Source organism: Anguilla rostrata, chromosome 14, assembly GCF_018555375.3.
Source record: "Anguilla rostrata isolate EN2019 chromosome 14, ASM1855537v3, whole genome shotgun sequence".
NCBI lineage: Eukaryota > Metazoa > Chordata > Actinopteri > Anguilliformes > Anguillidae > Anguilla > Anguilla rostrata.
In genome coordinates this window covers 19406658-19423736 of record NC_057946.1, presented here as the reverse complement: position 1 = coordinate 19423736, position 17079 = coordinate 19406658, and the positions used below count along the sequence as shown (strand labels likewise).

The 17079-nt window shown below is 41.8% G+C and overlaps 1 protein-coding gene across 14 annotated transcripts in view; it reads left to right on the top strand.

Moving 5' to 3' along the window:
- Positions 1 to 17079, top strand: part of add1 (adducin 1 (alpha)) — a 34428-nt gene that overhangs the window by 13914 nt on the left and 3435 nt on the right. The window contains exons 3-17 of one of the 14 annotated variants that reach the window (XM_064306869.1): positions 818 to 980; positions 1472 to 1623; positions 2320 to 2400; positions 3091 to 3240; positions 3942 to 4085; positions 4165 to 4263; positions 4463 to 4636; positions 4794 to 5138; positions 8648 to 8743; positions 9090 to 9179; positions 9276 to 9293; positions 10596 to 10682; positions 12146 to 12302; positions 13503 to 13793; positions 14489 to 14572. In XM_064306869.1, coding sequence (XP_064162939.1) covers positions 818 to 980; positions 1472 to 1623; positions 2320 to 2400; positions 3091 to 3240; positions 3942 to 4085; positions 4165 to 4263; positions 4463 to 4636; positions 4794 to 5138; positions 8648 to 8743; positions 9090 to 9179; positions 9276 to 9293; positions 10596 to 10682; positions 12146 to 12302; positions 13503 to 13793; positions 14489 to 14572 — 2131 coding nt within the window. Of the gene's footprint in view, positions 1 to 817; positions 981 to 1471; positions 1624 to 2319; positions 2401 to 3090; positions 3241 to 3941; positions 4086 to 4164; positions 4264 to 4462; positions 4637 to 4793; positions 5139 to 8647; positions 8744 to 9089; positions 9180 to 9275; positions 9294 to 10595; positions 10683 to 12145; positions 12303 to 13502; positions 13794 to 14488; positions 14586 to 15907; positions 15943 to 16760; positions 16777 to 17079 lie in introns of those variants that run through there. The other 13 variants (XM_064306858.1, XM_064306857.1, XM_064306860.1 and 10 more) reach the window with 13 other exon arrangements.

The following is a 17079-nucleotide window of genomic DNA, read 5'->3' as shown; positions in this document are numbered from 1 at the left end:
ATTTAAACAAACAGATGAAACTTTATTTAAAACAGGATGTCTGTGTGGGCAAAATGAAGGGAAAGTGTGCTGTCGTGTTGTGGCTCCTGCCGTACAATCGTCCCCTCTCTCCGTCAGTATCAGTACATGACGCACTGAACAGCAGTGTCTGTTTCTGCCTCTGTAATAAAGACACGCGCAGTGTTTTAGGCCAGTCTGCACATAATAAGCAGTGTGTATGTCAGTCCCGTCCTGCCCCGCCCGTCAGTGACCTCAGAAAGGCATCTCTATGTCGCGTGAAGCTGAGGAGCGGGAGGAGGGGGCGGCAGGCCGCTGCTGGGGGCGAGCCGCTTTAGGATTGGACAGGAAAGAGCAGCACAGCTGCGCTGTAAACTACAACAGCAGATCCAGCTCTTCTCTCCGTCTTCACTCGTCACATTACTGTCTCTGAGCTAACATCAACATTCCACAGACTAATGCCTGGAAATTAGGTCAGTCAGCTCGACTGCAGACAAAAACTTTGGGGAAAATGTTCTACTGGAAGGCCATTTTCTGGAAATGGACAGTTTCCCCTGGAGTTTGTTATTGGATGGTTAACAAATGGATACGGCTGGCATAGCTGAAAAATGGCAACTTGAATCCAATCTGAGAGCTTGAGTCTTTGAAATGGAGTCCTTATATCTATCATTAAATCCACAAAGAGCGTTTTGATGAATGAAAGAATAGAATGTCTTGATGCGGGAATTTAGACTTCATGTAAATGAATTTGAACTTGGACTGTAGTGGTTGTGATGCCATTACTGCACACTAATTTGTGCTGTCTGTGTGTGTGCTGCAGGCCTTCTGTGACGAGCTGGAGACTATGATCCAGGACCAGCTGAAGAAGGGAAAGACCCCCACCAGCCTGCTCGCCCTGCAGCAGATCGCTGACTACATGACCACCAGCATCCCCACCATGTTCCCAGCTACGCCACAGGGGGGCATGGCTGCCCTCAACATGAGTGAGTGTGGCCCTCTGGCTTTTCTGATGTGCCCTACAACATGAGTGAGTGTGGCCCTCGGGCTTTTCTGATGTGCCCTACAACATGAGTGAGTGTGGCCCTCTGGCTTTTATAATGTGCCCTACAACATGAGTGAGTGTGGTTTATTTTCATCAGCAGTCTGAATGTGTTCTCTGTTATGAGTGTGGTCCTTTCTCTTATCCACTGTGTGCCCTAAAACCATATCCCTTATCCCCTATCCACTTTGTGCCCTAAAACATATCCCATATCCCCTATCCACTGCGTGCCCTAAAACCATATCCCTTATCCCCTATCCACTGTGCCCTAAAACCATAATCCTTATCCCCTATCTACTGTGTGCCCTAAAACTATACCCCTTATCCCCTATTCACTGTGTGCCCTAAAACCATATCCCCTATCCCCTATCCACTGTGTGCCCTACACTATAGTGTGTCTGCTTTGGTGCTGGACTGTGTGATGTTGTTTTCCAGGCCTGGGCATGGTGACCCCAGTGAATGACCTGCGTGGGTCTGACTCCATTGCCTATGAGAAGGGAGAGAAGCTTCTGCGCTGCAAGCTGGCTGCATTCTACCGCCTGACTGACCTCTTCAGCTGGTCTCAGCTCATTTACAACCACCTGACTGTGAGCCTCCCTCACACGCACATTACTGCGTTTTTACCTTTCTTTTTCCAGAACTTTCTGGGCTGGATCCAGAGCAAACTGGGCTGAAAAATGAGGGACTCGATTCATTGGCAAGGGCTGCTGTGTAACTCAAATCCTAATTCTGATTTAAGTAGAAAAAGTTTAACTGCAGTTCATTGCAGTGAATTAGTGAGGCCTAAAGGAATAATGAAATATTCCCGTGCTAGCTGTTAATGGGGATTCAGAATTGTGTACATTCCCCAGAATGGCTTTTGTGGAGCGAACAGTATACATTCCCCTGAACGCGTTTTCTGTAGGGGTGCACTGATGGTTATTATTCCTCCTGGAACATGCTCAGGCAAGTGCTCAGAATAGAGTATCGGGTGGGGGGGGGATGGGGGGCGGCGGCGGTGGTGGTTATTTGTGATGTTTGTGGCTGGGTTTAATGATTGAATGGATCTAAATCCATTAAGCCAGCTGTCACATTCAGTTAAACGTGCAGCAGTGCTGAATCATTTCCTGGTTCTTTTGAGTTTTCTTTTTTTTTTCTTTTTAACATCTCTGTGTATCTGAAGACAAAAAATGTAAAGATGTTTGTTCCGCAGAGGCATTTGGTAGCTTCTGTGACCAGCACATTTGAGTACAGTGATTAGAGTGGTTACTCTCCTGTGATTATCTGTCTGGGTTGTGTCACAGGTCAGACTGAACTCAGAGCAGGAGCGCTTCCTGATCGTCCCCTTTGGTCTTCTGTACAGCGAGGTCTCTGCATCCAGCCTGGTAAGCGTTTGCCTCACTCGGTTGTGTGGTGAACTCAGCTGTGAAATAACATTGTGTCTCAACCTATGTTAGTCTTTTCCTCCTGTGGTCAGAATTGAGGCCTGCCCCCCCTTTGAACTTTTTCATTGAATTAATAGTTTTAAAAAGCATCATAGGTCAGTCTTAAATGTACATGTGTGTGCTGCAAATAATGTTGGGTATGTGTGTACTTTTCAGTTTCTTCCTAATCTTGAAGTCTTAAACTATTGATTGATTAGGGCATTTTAGATCTGGGCTGTAAATTCTGCCAGTTTTGTTTGCCAGCTTGCGTTGGTGTTTGTTTGGTCAGTAGGAGGCTGTGATGCAAGATGTGTGGACTTCCTCAAATACTATACTTCCTGGATTGGAGCTCAACTTGAGTGAGACAAACCTGTGTTTGTGACAGCACTTGTTTTTGAAAAACCATGCTTTCAACAATAATTCTACAAATTGGTTCTCAATATCATTAATAATTCAAGCATGGATACATTTAATTAGCATTAAATTTAATACATTAATTTTCAGGTGAAGATTCTATTTTTGAACGATTTTTTGTTTTGTCTGTTGAATATTCAGTGTGTCGTACACTGGATTTCGGTGATTCAGCGTTCAGGGACAAGGTGTGACTATATTCATCCAGACTTTACTGATGCCCGTATGAATGAATTTCAGGTGAAGATCAATCTGCAAGGGGAGATTGTGGACCGCGGGAGCACCAACCTGGGCGTGAACCAGGCCGGGTTCACCCTGCACTCAGCCATTTATGCTGCTCGGCCCGACGTCAAGTGCATCGTGCACATCCACACTCCGGCTGGGGCCGCGGTATGTCCGCCCCCCCTGCTCCCCTGCCATAACGTATCACACTTACTGCACTTAACAGCATTTGAAACTACAAAAATGCCAGTATTTTCAGAGTTTGACCTTGGTAGCTATAAAAATTATCTATGGGTATTGAGCTGATGTGTTTTGCTTAGACTGTTTAGATCAAGTTTTCCTTTGGATCAGGTTCCTTGGGTCAAATCGTCATATTGTACTGTACATAATTCATTTAATTATCATAATGACACATACACATCTATTGCAGAAAACCTCTTAAGATATTTGCAAAAAAACATGTATTCTGGTACTTTAATGGTAAATTAAAATATCTTGGAATGAATAAAAGATTGCACACATTGTGCACAGCAGGGAAATATCAGATATAGAATTATTGGAAGTCCTTTGTAATTATTCTGGGCAAAAAAGTGAAAAGGGTATTTTTGCCTTCTGTGTGATTAAAACACGGCACGGTTTTGTAGCCAGTGTGCCCTAGATAAATTGTGATATATTAATTTATAAAACGGTTGGTAGTGAAGGCACAGCTTGCCTTCGATGATGTGGGCCGGCTGGATTGAATGCTTGTGGAAGGAGATTTGTTCATTTTACAGCGGCTTTTGGGTGAATCGGTCTGTGTACAGTTCTGCCTGCAGTAGCACTTTGGTTACCCCTTGCTCACGGCACCCCTCCTTTGCCCTCTGTCCCAGGTTTCAGCCATGAAATGTGGCCTGTTGCCCATCTCCCCGGAGGCGCTCTCCCTCGGGGAGGTGGCGTACCACGACTACCACGGCATCCTTGTGGACGAGGCCGAGAAAGTGCTGATACAGAAGAACCTGGGACCCAAGAGCAAGGTAGATCCTCCCAGGGTTTCCCCTGAAACTGGCATGTGACATAAAAGCATGCGAACTGATGAAGAATGTCTTTCCACAGGTTCTTATTCTGAGAAATCATGGCCTCGTGTCTGTTGGGGAGACCGTGGAAGAAGCCTTTTACTACATTCATAATCTGGTCACGGCTTGTGAGATTCAGGTAGGAGCATGGCCGATTTGTTAAGCACCCCCCTGTATGATGCGTACCAAAGCTTTGTCCCAATAGCGCAATCCCACAGAGGGCCACTCTGCCAGAAAGTGTTCAAACTCAGTCAAACCCGAATTGCCAGCATCCCTTCTGATGAGCTCTTTTTCATATGGAGGCGTGCGTCTTGACGTGGCTGAGGGTCTTGTTGCAGGTGCGCACTATGGCTAGCGCTGGAGGCCCTGATAACCTGGTCATGCTGGACCCTGGGAAGTACAAGGCCCGGCCCCGCTGCGTCGAGCCCGCTGCCGATGGCTCCAGCACCCAGCCCAAGTGGCAGGTCGGGGAGCAGGAGTTTGAGGCTCTCATGAGGATGCTGGATAACCTGGTAGGAACACCGGGATTGTGCTGTGGCTGGTGCCTGTGGCCTTAAAGCAGAATTGATTTCATTTAGCACATATGTCTATGTAGATAAGCTTCACGTTTTGCTTTCTAAGTATGGTCCATTGGTGAAATGCAAGTCATTTTTTTCCTCCTCTCTCCAGGGGTACAGAACAGGATACCCCTACCGGTGCCCCGCTCTGCGCGACAAAGCTAAAAAGTACAGTGACGTCGAGATCCCCCCGTCAGCCACGGGGTACTCGTACGCAGAGGACAGTGAGTCAGGCGCGCGCTCCCCTCTCAAGCACAGCTTTCAGAGGCAGCAGCGCGAGAAGACGCGGTGGCTCAACTCGGGCCGCCCCGACGAGGCCTATGAAGAAGGCCCGGACGGCGGCAGCCCCAAGGCGAAGACTAAGGTGTGGACGAACATTACACACGATCACGTCAAACCCTTGCTGCAGTCTCTCTCGTCCGGTGTCTGCGTGCCAAGCTGTATTACCAACTGCTTGGTCTGTGCCTACCTTATTGTTCATAGTTAGATGTACAGCTATTTTGGGGCAGCTGGTTGGCACCAGAAGGCTCTGGGGATAATGCCCAATTCGGGCAAACTAACCCTAATATCAGTCTGAGTTCTGACACTTGTCTGAACTCTTGTGCTCCTGTGCTACATTTGCTTCCTCCAATGTATCTGGCTGGAGAAAGTGCTTTATTCTGCTTTCTGTCTTGTATTAACATTATAACCTTTCTCTTATCTCTTGTCAGTTTAAAACTGCTTAAGACAGCAATGACTGTGAATTAAAATATTAATGTACTGCTACTGGAATCCTCTCAGCATTTCAGTTCAATTGGTCTTTTTGGTTCACGCTCTTCTATTTCCTGAAGCTATGGCATTAAAGTAACTTTTATTCCTTTCCCAAAACCCTTCCTCTTAAGCAGTTGGCACTTTTCCCTTGCTGTTAATAACTGCTCAGACTCATCCCCCCCTCCTGGTTCCCCAGAGCCTTCGGGTCTCCCGGCCAGCTGGCCACTGCATGTTGTGTTGCATGTCCAGATGCATTGTGGGTGCTCTCTCTGAGGTCCAGCAGGGTGTGGCACTACAAGTGGCCCGAGCCCAAAGCGTGTGTCCCTCAACGGTGCTGCTTAACTCTGCTGCTTTACAGATTTCTTTGTTGTTGCAGTTTTCTCTTTTCTGTTGGTGTTATTTCTAACAGAAATGTGTCTTAGGTTTGCTCAGTTTGTTGTATAGGTACAGGTTATGTAGGAAGATTACAAAGCAATCTTTACATTGGCCCTTATCTAGGAACTTGTATTGGTTACATTTTTGTATTTATACTAGTTTTTTTATTGCAAAGATAACCACAGTTAACATTTGTAGTATACAGTTCTAGTGCCATGTTAGTAAAGCTACAGTAGGTATACAGGCATATACATGCTGAAAATAAGTGTAGATTACTATTATGAAAGTGCAGTATACATATTTTATTGGGAAACCTCTTATGATTGAATCATTGAATTGCACAATTGAATATGTTTTTAGTTTATTCAGTGTTTTAGATTAGCGTGCTTTTGCGCTAAATCGGAATCCATAACAAATTTAAGGCATAACAAAACTTCTACGAACTTACTTTCTCAAACTGAAAATCAGTTTGAAAAAAGTAGTACTTTCTTAAATTTCTTGTGGATTTGACCTGTGTTACTGCCATGCTTAGTACTGTTTATTGATCAAGCAGAACCCCCATTTTAAAGTCCTGACAGACAGGGAAAACAGTTTCTGCAGCCACGGTAGCTCAGCAAGCATGTTTTTACTTATGATGTCTGACCTCCCCAGGGCTTTCTTACTTGTTCTTGTAGCTGTTCCTTCAACCATTCACCTCTGAATCTCTCACTGTAGTGTGACAGAGTGTGAATGTGGAGGGAAAGAGGCTCAGGATCGCTTTGGTATGAAATTGAAAAAGAGTCATAGCCTGCTTTTTATGACTCCGATTTCCCTTCCCCTCTGGCTATTTGAGTTTTTGCCATTTCTTTCTAAGTTTCATTTAACTAAAAAAAAAAAAGTATGAAATCCTTGAAGTGTTCTAAAGCATGAGTAAGTTGTTAAAAAGAGTTATTTTTAAACCTTTTAATTCTCCAAACAATTATCTCTTGTTGAAAAGTGGAAAGTGGGCGAGTTGGGTTGAGGGATTAAACGTAAGCAGTGAGTATTTCATGTCTACATGTCCATCCCATGAACACTCCTAATGCCCCATTCAGAAAAGCCTCCATTTTAGTTTTGGTTTTGCATTTACTTCTGCGCTGTGACATTTTAAAGAGAGGAATGAGCGCATAGAATATGGTGCTCTGTCCAGGCCTTCTTTCAACTTCATCTGCTTCCAAGAAAACACTTGCAAGGGGAAGAGGGCAAATATTCAGAAGTTTCCTCGTCTCATTCAAGCAGAAATTCTGCATAATTCACTCTGGTGCTTGTTCTTTTAGACTGACTCAACATGCACGCACACACATTTTTTTAGACAAAGTACATTAATGTATTTCATATAACATAACATTTCCCTCACCCCCTTCCTCAGGATTTACATTTTTTTTACTTGCTGAGAATTGCCAGTGTTGAGAATATGCACACCAAATATTCATGTTGTCTTCATAGTGAGTCCGTTCTTCCTGAGACTAGGCCAACATTCGCATAATCCGGTTGTATTTAATAGTCAGGACATTGTTTCAATAGAAGCATGTACAGTTTTTTGTTGTGATATAATGTTAGGCCAAGATTTTTATAATTGGATTAATTGTAGCCCTCCTTTGGACAGAATTTCAGAGCAGAGACCCTTTACATAATAATTAAAAGATTTTGCATATGGAGCATGAAAGCTTCTGTCAAGAGTCGTGAGCTAGTGTTTTGTCTCTCCCCCGGTCCTGTCCGTATCCTGAGAAACCACTTTGGCGATGCCCACTCATGCTGTGCTGTGATTGGCTCGTTCACAAAGCTTTTGCAAGCGTCATCACCTCACCTCTCATCTCATCATGTGACGCTTTCGGTTTGCCTTTGTGTTAAACGTCCAAGGGCGCGAGTATCAATGATGACAGATGACTTTTGCCACTTCTTATCAACAATCTCACTTTCTGCAGTGTGTCTACCTTTTATCATTGCCATTCCACAGTGGTCTCATTTTGTTGGCATAGCAAAGGAATCCTGAATAAAAATCCTGAACAGAGGTAGTGGTTCAGTTAAACAGTCCTACATTTAAAAAAAATATTAATTCCAATTTCCAATGCTTCTTCGTGCTGTTACTATGTAAAAATAGTTTACTTTAATTCATTTAATGTAGCACCAAGCTACTCTGTAACAGTGTACTATACTATTAAATATCAATGAAACCAATAATTATCCATGTAATAAACCATCGTGGTACTGTTAAGAAAATTATTTTAGATTTTCACTGAAACACAAGATGTACTTAATTTTACCATTTTATTTTTCTAGTTTCCACAAATTTATGTCATCGGAAGCTAGTGCTTACAACCATAGAGCTTATTTCAGTAGCTAACAGATTGATTTTCATAATGTTATTTAAATGATAGTTGTATATATCTGCCTTACCGTTTTGTCTTTGAAAAGGAAAGCAGAACTACTGTAGTGAGAAATAAAATTAGTTTGAATGATTAATATTTTCTATTAATATTACTTCTATATTGTTTATTTTCTTATTCCATTGAGTTATGATAAAATGGGAGACTTCAGAAAACTTTTCTAAAGTTTACTGGTAGGAATTCAAGTATTCGTTGCTATCGTTTGTATTCATTTATATCATGCGCTGGTTTTAAATGACAAATTAACCCAAGCCTTTCCAGTTTGAAACTGCATCATCATCATTGGTTCACGGCTTCCCAATTTTTTTAAATGTTGATTTTTTTTTGTTTCTACCTGAAATGCATGACTTGTTATATATTTATTTTTCGTTATTTAATTTATTTTTCATTTATGCCTGTTTTCAATGTGCGCTAATTTCTGTCATGGTGATTACAGTGGACAAAGGAGGAGGGGCTTCGACAGGCTGCTGTGGCCAATCAGTTTGTCCCCCTGAACACAAACCCCAAAGAGGTCCAGGAGATGAGAAACAAGGTCTGCTATCATTATTAAAAACAGCCATGATTATTTTCCTCACGCTGTCTGGACTTCACATGTAATCTTTTGCAGTGATCACAGACTCCTTCTCTTTTTATAATCTAAAATGGCAGGCATCTTCATGTGAGAAAAGTGTATATGCAAGTGTTTTTTGTTTTAATTTGACGGCTTATGACACTAAATAATGTTGTGCTATACCTGCTGTCATTTTGTAGAGACATACAAATTGGAGTAATTGATTTGAAATTTGTATATAGCCTCTAGAGATTTTTGAAATTGGGATTGGTCATTTATTAGGTTTATTAGGTGCACATGACCTCTGATCTAATTTTTTATGGCGCAGATCCGTGAGCAGAACCTCCAAGACATCAAAACAGCAGGGCCTCAGTCCCAGGTACTCTGTGGACCTGTGGTAGACCGTTCCTATGTGCAGGTGAGCCCCCTCAGTTTCTGAAGCAATACTGCAACATATGTCACTCTCCACCTGGCCCCGCCCCCACAAGTAACTGGTATTATTCTCTAATCGCAGAGAGTTGCCGTGTGGCAGGTAAGTGGCAGAGGTAACCACGTGCTGTGTCACTACCTCAGGTGCCAGGGTTTGGGTTTGGGTTTGGGTTTGGTTTGATGTGCTCTTTTCATTTAACAGCCATCAGTGCAGCTGAGGAAGCACAGAGATGCTTCTTATTAACCCACTGATTGAGTTTGCATGTCTTCTATTCTGTTTTTGCATCCCTTAAAAAAAAAATGTTAAAAAATTGAGACATTTATCATTACTAGTCAGATCAACATTTTCATCCATGTGTATGAGCTGCAGGCTTTTATATTGGCCTGTGGCATAATCACAGTGCTTTACCTGGACTTGTCCTGTGTAGTCATTTGTTGTGTCGCTTTACTCGTTTGTCTAGCAGATGTCCCATGAACCTTACATTGCTTGCACTTTATGATCCATTAGTTTATTGAGAACGATATTTAGCTACTGATAGCCGATTGCCCCGCTCAATGGTTCAATGGCTATGTCCCTAAGGGAGACAAACTGTCTGATTTCCTGGAAAATACACCACAGTACTACCATTGGACATAGTCCTGTCGCTGGAAACGTGATTTTTTAGGGAGTCATTTGGAATAAATAAGCACATAGTTAACTGAATTTTATGAGAGTTCCAATGAAAAATGACTTCTGTTGTCATAACTGGAAACAGACTTTACTGTTGGGCATGGAATTTCCACTTTAAAATGTTAGTAGACATTCCAGAATCATTTTGAATTTACTGGCCCTGTAGTACAATTAAAGATTGTTAGGGAGCCATCTCCACTTGTTTTGCCCATTAAATAAGGGCAATGGAGAATGTATTCATTCTCCTATCTAAACTACTTAACAAAACCGTTAACTTTTGTGGTCTCTGCAGTGGCTGCATGGGCATACTTTTTGACATCAAGGGTAGTCTGTGTGCATGAGAACCTAGAGAATGTAATACGTGGTCAGCAATATATTTTTTGGGAGTTTCTTAAATGAGTCAACAATCTTTTTTTTTTTTTGGGTGACATGAACATGAAGATAATGGGCAGCTCAGTGCTGAGAGTTGAGCCTATTGTTTCAGTAGCGTTAGAGGTTTGACTAGTAGCAGGCATTGAGTGTGGTGTTTGAGTGCATGGCAAGGGGCCATTTGCTCATTGCCTATCTGAAGTGCATTGCTTTTGTGGGAATGCTCTCTGCATGCTGTGTGTGTGTGTTTATGTGTGTGTGTGTGTGTGTGTGTATGAGAGTGTGAATACTTTGTCTTGGTGTCTTTGGATGGATGTAGATAATAGAGGCTGAGTTTGTAAATGCTCACTAAATTTACTATTTCAGGATGTACCTCTGTCTGACTGTACGGACACTATTGAAGGCCTCGATCTCTCAGAGCAGGCCAAAAGCCCTACTAAGTCTTTTAGAAAGGTACTTACTGCTATAACCCTGCACTGCTTTGTTCTCTGTGAGATAGGGTGCATTAGAGATACAGACATCAGGGCTGCAGACTGGTCCACCAAACAGGATATGATACTGATAGCATACACGTACAGAATGGCGCCTTTTTAATGTCAGTGTTAAGGCGAGTATTAAACAAAAATCATTTCACTTAAAATAGCCACAAGTTCCATTGATTGGCCCTCAAAATTGGAGAAGTGTCATGTCTTGGTATTATGGACCATTACAAAATGGGACAGTAATCATCAGAGTCTGTTATAAAGAAAGGCTGGGACAAATTTCAAAAGGTTAAGCTGATTAGTCACTGAAAGTGTTTGCAAGGCAGACAATTTCTGTTGGTTGGATTGTCAGCAAGTGCGCGCAGATAGTTATCAGATTGGTGAGTAAATTTGGTGTAGTGGTGTGTGCTGAATTTGCCAAACTGTAAAGAACTATATAGTCTCAGGAATTTTCAGTTGGCTTTTCAGTCCATGATAGACAAATTGTAAAAGCAAATTAAAAATGTGAAATATTTTAGCAAAAAGCACACTATTGCCTAACCTAAAATTTGTTTTCAGATGTTCTTGTGCCATTTGTACTGTGCTAATAGCATTTGTAGATAGTGCTAAAAATCAGTATGATTCAATCACACGGCAATGGAATTCACATTCCTGTCTGCCTCTGCCTGTGTGGCTTTCAGCTTCTTCTTCGCTGTTTACAACATTAGCATTCCAGACTGTCATGGGCTGGATGCATGTGACCACAGACAAACACTCGTTTCAGCTATAGCAGTGAGCTGTAACTTTCGTATTGTGACAGACAGGAAATTTTTACCATTCTTATCATATTAAAATAGGTTTTTCTCCCCTTGCAGTGTCCTTTGGAAATTTCCCTATTTACATCGTGCATATATCTTCACTAACTGATAGGTGGCGGCTGTTTGTGAACTGTGCTGTCAGAAAATCAGCTGTATTACTTAAAATTGTAATCAACAATCGTCTTTAACATAGTGAAGTGTGTGAGAGTGTGTGAGAGTGTGTGAGAGTGTGTGAGAGTGAGTGAGTGAGTGGGTGAGTGTTGAGTGAGGGAGTGAATGAACATTGGTGTGAAGAAGAGCCGTCTAATAATCTATTTTTAGGTTGTGTTATGATGTCAGTGTAGTGGAGGTGACAGATGGAAACGATTTTAGCACAGAAAGAAAATGGTTTGAATCCCCAGGATTTGCTCTTGTCTGTGACCTATTAAAGATAGTTTACATGCTGGAATTTTTCAGATTTTCGGTTTTATTGTATGTTTTAGTTTTGCCCTGACAGTTTTTGAGTGTGATAACGAACATTTTAGATACTCTTGAAGTTTCTCATGACCTGCTGAGAGAAGTTTATTTGACTAAGATTATTTGCATCCGTGTTTTAAGACCAATAGTCGTGTGTTATTGGTGACCTTTTCACCTGTAGGGGGAGCTGGTGACTGCATCCAAAGCCATCATTGAGAAGGAGTACCAGCCCCGTGTCATAGTGAGCAAGACTGGACCAAACCCCTTCAACAAGCTGACTGACCAGGAGCTGGACGCGTACCGCAAGGAGGTGGAGCTCAAGCAGAAGGGGCCTGAAGGTGAGGTGTCCGAAGGGGGGAGAACCAACCATTCAGGGAAGGTGTGCTACACGGCAGGCACCTCGCCTGTGCATGCCGGTACATGGGTTTGACCATTTTGAATGTTTACTAAATACCCAATAATACATAACAGTGACAAAATAACATTAAATATAACTGGAAACATCCAGAGCCACACTTGAATTTTAATGGAATTGTAAAATTTTGCTGATGGCTTTCTTCTTTTCCATTTTTTTCCCTGGGGGGGGGGGGGGGCTTCCACACTTCCACATTTTGCAGATGGTTACATTTGATTTGACATATTTATAACATTAACTGTACATATTAGTTATATTTTGTTTTCCAATTGTGCAAGCAATACACATACAATAAACAAAGCAAATTTCACACATTGCATTCAAAGGTTTTGTTGTTGCAACATACAAGTACTGGGTATGTTCTGTATTTCAACACGCGTATTGCTCGGTGTCATTAGACAATCTGTCAAATGCTTCCATTTGTTTTCGCTATGTAATAAGAATTTTAGCTACAATCTATTACTCTAGATAGCCTGTATATTTCTGAGAACATTGAAGTCGATGTATAGCTAGCTGTGTCTTTGTCCGATTTGACAGAAATTGTACTATTCATCAACTGGTATGCTGAGTGAAATACTTCATTTTAGCTATTGACAGCTAACAACCATTATTTCTCTTAATTCTACATTTTCCCTCAGTGTCTATTCTACAATACAACCAACATTGCTTAAAAAAATATCAAGGCACTCTTATTTAAAAATGTGTTCCACCAACATCATAACATTTTATCTACAGGCCTTCATCAGGATATGATTAAAGAGCACCTTAAACAGTTATTTCTACCGTGGCACCTACAGTACTCCAGTAGAACTCTTTTTTTGAACTTCATTTTTTGTTACTGCTGATGATGTTGTATGGCAATGCATTTGATCTCCAGAGTTCTTTACACATGCTATCGATCGTGATTCACGTTCCAGATGATTCCATTTTGGCATTGCATTCAAATTTTCTGACACAAATGATTTTGGAAAATTCCATGTGTTGTTTTGCAAGCCAGGTGGCAGCCTTGCCAAAGGAATTGTATGGATAACTCTGCCCCTACAGCAGCACGCAGTGACTATGGATAGCTGAGGCAGCTCTAGCCTATGGTGGGCATGGAGAGAACCTGTTGTGTTGCATCCAGTACAGGGGGAAGAGTCCTGCACCACACTGCTCTCTTGCCCCTCAGAAGCCCCCACACGTACCCTCAGTCAAGGAGAGGGGGAGGAGTGTCCTGTCTTTGAACCTCCCGCTGCCCCCTCCTTTTCCTCAAACTCCAGCCAGGACACGAGGGCGGAGTCGGGCCAGGGCAGCGCGGCCGCCAGGACACCCTCGGTGGGCGAAAGGGACTCGCCGGGGTCTCCCCAAAAGGAGTTTCACTTTGCTGTCCTTCGGGCACTAAGCACCAACATGGAGCTCATGAGCGAGGCTCCAGGTACCTTGGAGCGTGCTCTGTCCTGCTCACTGGAGTCTCTTGGGTTGAGTCTGCCTCTACACTACCACCCCCCCACCCCTGTCTTTCCTCTCAAATAATCTGCCCTGGTTTTTGAACCCCACCCCCCTTTCTGGTGTACCCCCCTCAATGATTCGATTTTCCTTGTTAACTATGGAATCCTAACTGCAATTGTGTTCTCAACCGAATGTTTGCCTGTTGGCAGATTGCAAAGGACACAATCACATCATCTTCGGGTGGGGAAAAATAAAACCTTGCCTCCTAATAAGGATCGTTGTCTTCTGGGATTCATTTGTGAAGCCTCAGTACTAATAAACTTCCTGTAATCTCCAAATCGCCGTTTTCTCCGAGCTGACCGACAGTGAGTGGTTCTTTGGGACAGTGGTGAACTGTGCCTTGGCATGCGGGTTTAACTTGATTTTCTGTCCTCTAATCAATCCACGTGTTCTCTTCTGTCCGGTGTGCTTCTGCCTTGTGTTTCAACTTCATATGTAATGCTGAGGAGGGGAAATACTTCGACCTTCAGTTGACTGTTGACTGTAAGATTAAATGTTTTTGAATAGGTTTACCAGAGGTGCATTATTACCCAACTGAACACTGTCCTTAAGGTGTAATGTATCAAAATGGTTAACATATCCACACAGTTGATTGACAGGTCTCGCATGTTGTATCTTCAGACCAGTTGCAGGACACTGCGGAAGAGGTGAAAGGGCAGAGCCCCACCCGCACCCCACCCAGCACCCCAATCCGAGCAGAGGAAGGTATGTTGACTCAGTCTGTTCTGGTCATTGCTAGCATGGCTTCAACTATGGTATGCCTCAAGGGTCAATATGACGAATGGCGTGGTACCTGTCTGTCTCTGACCGCTGGTCTTTAACAACTAAGTGGTTTGTATTGTTTGTGTGTAATAAGAGGTCAAGAGGTGTTCAGTTTTTATGCATTATATATTTACTGATCCACACACGTCTATGTGTGTGTGCGCGTGTGCGTGTGCACGTGCGTTTATATACATTAGCAGCAGTATTCTATATTAAAACATTTAGAAGGTAAATATATAGCTATTTGTCCTTGAAAAAAACTTTGATATGCTTCTCATATGAAGTAAGGACTAAAGTGTTTGTTAATGAACTATACTAGAGGTGAGATTCATCTATCAAATAATTATTCTTTTTAAAGCAATAAAGCTTTTGCTTTGTCTGCAAAAGACTGAATTAAACTGCAGTTCAGTTTACCAAATTTAATGAGATTAGTCATGCATATTTTATACATTTATAATGTGCATTTATAATTAAAATTTATAATGACTTTTTATTTAACATCCCTTTCACCTCTTGGTCTTTATTACATTTGGATTACACCTATACTTTTGAGATTTCAGGATAAAAAAGTGGTAATAGCATTTTTCCTTTGATGAAATCCATTTTTAAAAAGAACAAAATTGAGCAGAATCAGAAGACTGCTATGCATGTCAGACATGTCATGTAATAGGGCAAGACATAATTTTCAAGCCAAGATTCGATTACATTTCATAATTTTTGATTAATTATATAAATTGTCATAACAGTGTAATGTTAAATATTACATTTTACACATTCAATATTAAATAGTAAAAATGCTACCTCAGTTGGGTGGGCATATTGTTGAACTGAAACATTTGAATTTGGCTTTCCAGAGGACTATAGCAGGGTTAGGTTTTTTTGTTGTATAATTACAAGTACTCTCTACAACCTACACCAAACCCTGGAATCCTATATTCATCCTTGAGTCCTTGGGACAGTATTAGAATGGTAAGAATAGTGTTATATGTTGCCTTGCAAAGAAAGAGGGGGTCTAGTATGATTTGATTGAGACTTCTAAAAGCCAGGTGTAATCTAATCTCTTACTGTCTTTTGAGATTGTATCACTTGTCTTTTATCTTCCCCATTCACCTCTCCATTCTCATTTCCGGGGTCTTGTAAGAATGGCCTTTGACCATTCTTTTTTTCCTGGTGTTTTATTTTATTTTTCCTTTTGGTTTAACACGGTGGCTGTGATTGACCTGCATAGACATTTTTTCCACTTGTGCTTTTTCTTCTTTGTGGCTGCGTTACAATCAGGAGATGGAAATGCAAAAGAGTACCTGTTGCCATAGTAAGTACTGTTTCACATCCCATGCCTGTGTTCTGCTCCTATCTCCTGCTCGCATGGCTTCTCTGTCCTGCTTTTCTGTGGCCTAACCTATCAGCTGGGGCTCTCTCTCTCTCACCAGGCCTCCTTTCTGTCCGAGTTCATTTTGGTGACAGGTGCTGTTTCAGCAGTCTTCTCATTTGACCATCCTCCAAGTCTCTCACGGTTTTAAGCCAAATAAAACTGCAACCATTGTCATGGACCATGTGGTGAAAAAATAAAAATAAATGAATCAGTAAAAAATAAATCAGTTTAAATGCCATCTGCCACAACAGAAACTTGACTGGCTGTGAGGGTGCAGAGGCATGAAATATGTACGTAGGAAGCTGTATGCGTTAAAGTATGTTAAAACCCAGTGATCCGGCTTGTCATTTTGCTGTATCATTTAGAATTGTCAAGCCAGTTCTAGTTTAAATTGACATGAATGCATTCAGCCTTAAAGCTGGATTCTAGCAAGCGTGTTACAGCAATCCTGACCGTGTGAGTCAGCAGCTTTTGAAAACGGTCTTCATCTGTATCTCAATGACCAGGTTTTGTTTACACCTTGAAATGAAAAGGCTTGGGCAAGTGAGAGACCTGAGATACACCTGGCAGCAACTGTCTTTACCGTAACTTGTTCCCTCTCTTTCCTTTCTTCAAGTTTAACAATTTGTGAGACATCTACCGTTCTCATTTACTTGAAAAGTGTGTAAAAATGCCTTAATCCTTCACATAGAATTATGACATGACTTCCTGTTGCAGGTATTGTGTTGAAAGATTATTAAATGTTCTCTTTGTATCCAGCAGATATCCATCCCAGGTATAAATTATTTTTATTTATTTATTTTTTGTATGGAGTGTGGCCCTTCATAAAAGAAATGCTTTTTTAATGCTTTGCAGTTTAAAGCTTGAGTTTGGCTTAGCATTACCATACAGTTTGTTGTTTATGCTTAGGGTCAATTTTTTTGTCCATTTCGGGGGTCCCTTTCTGGTTGAAAATGCATAAGGAAGTGAAAAGGTGTCTCAATGTGTGGCAATTTGGTGTTAAAGAGAACAGCATTTGATTTGTCAGGATTGAACACAAGTCAGCTGTAACTGAATTGAACTTGGCACTTAGTCTGCA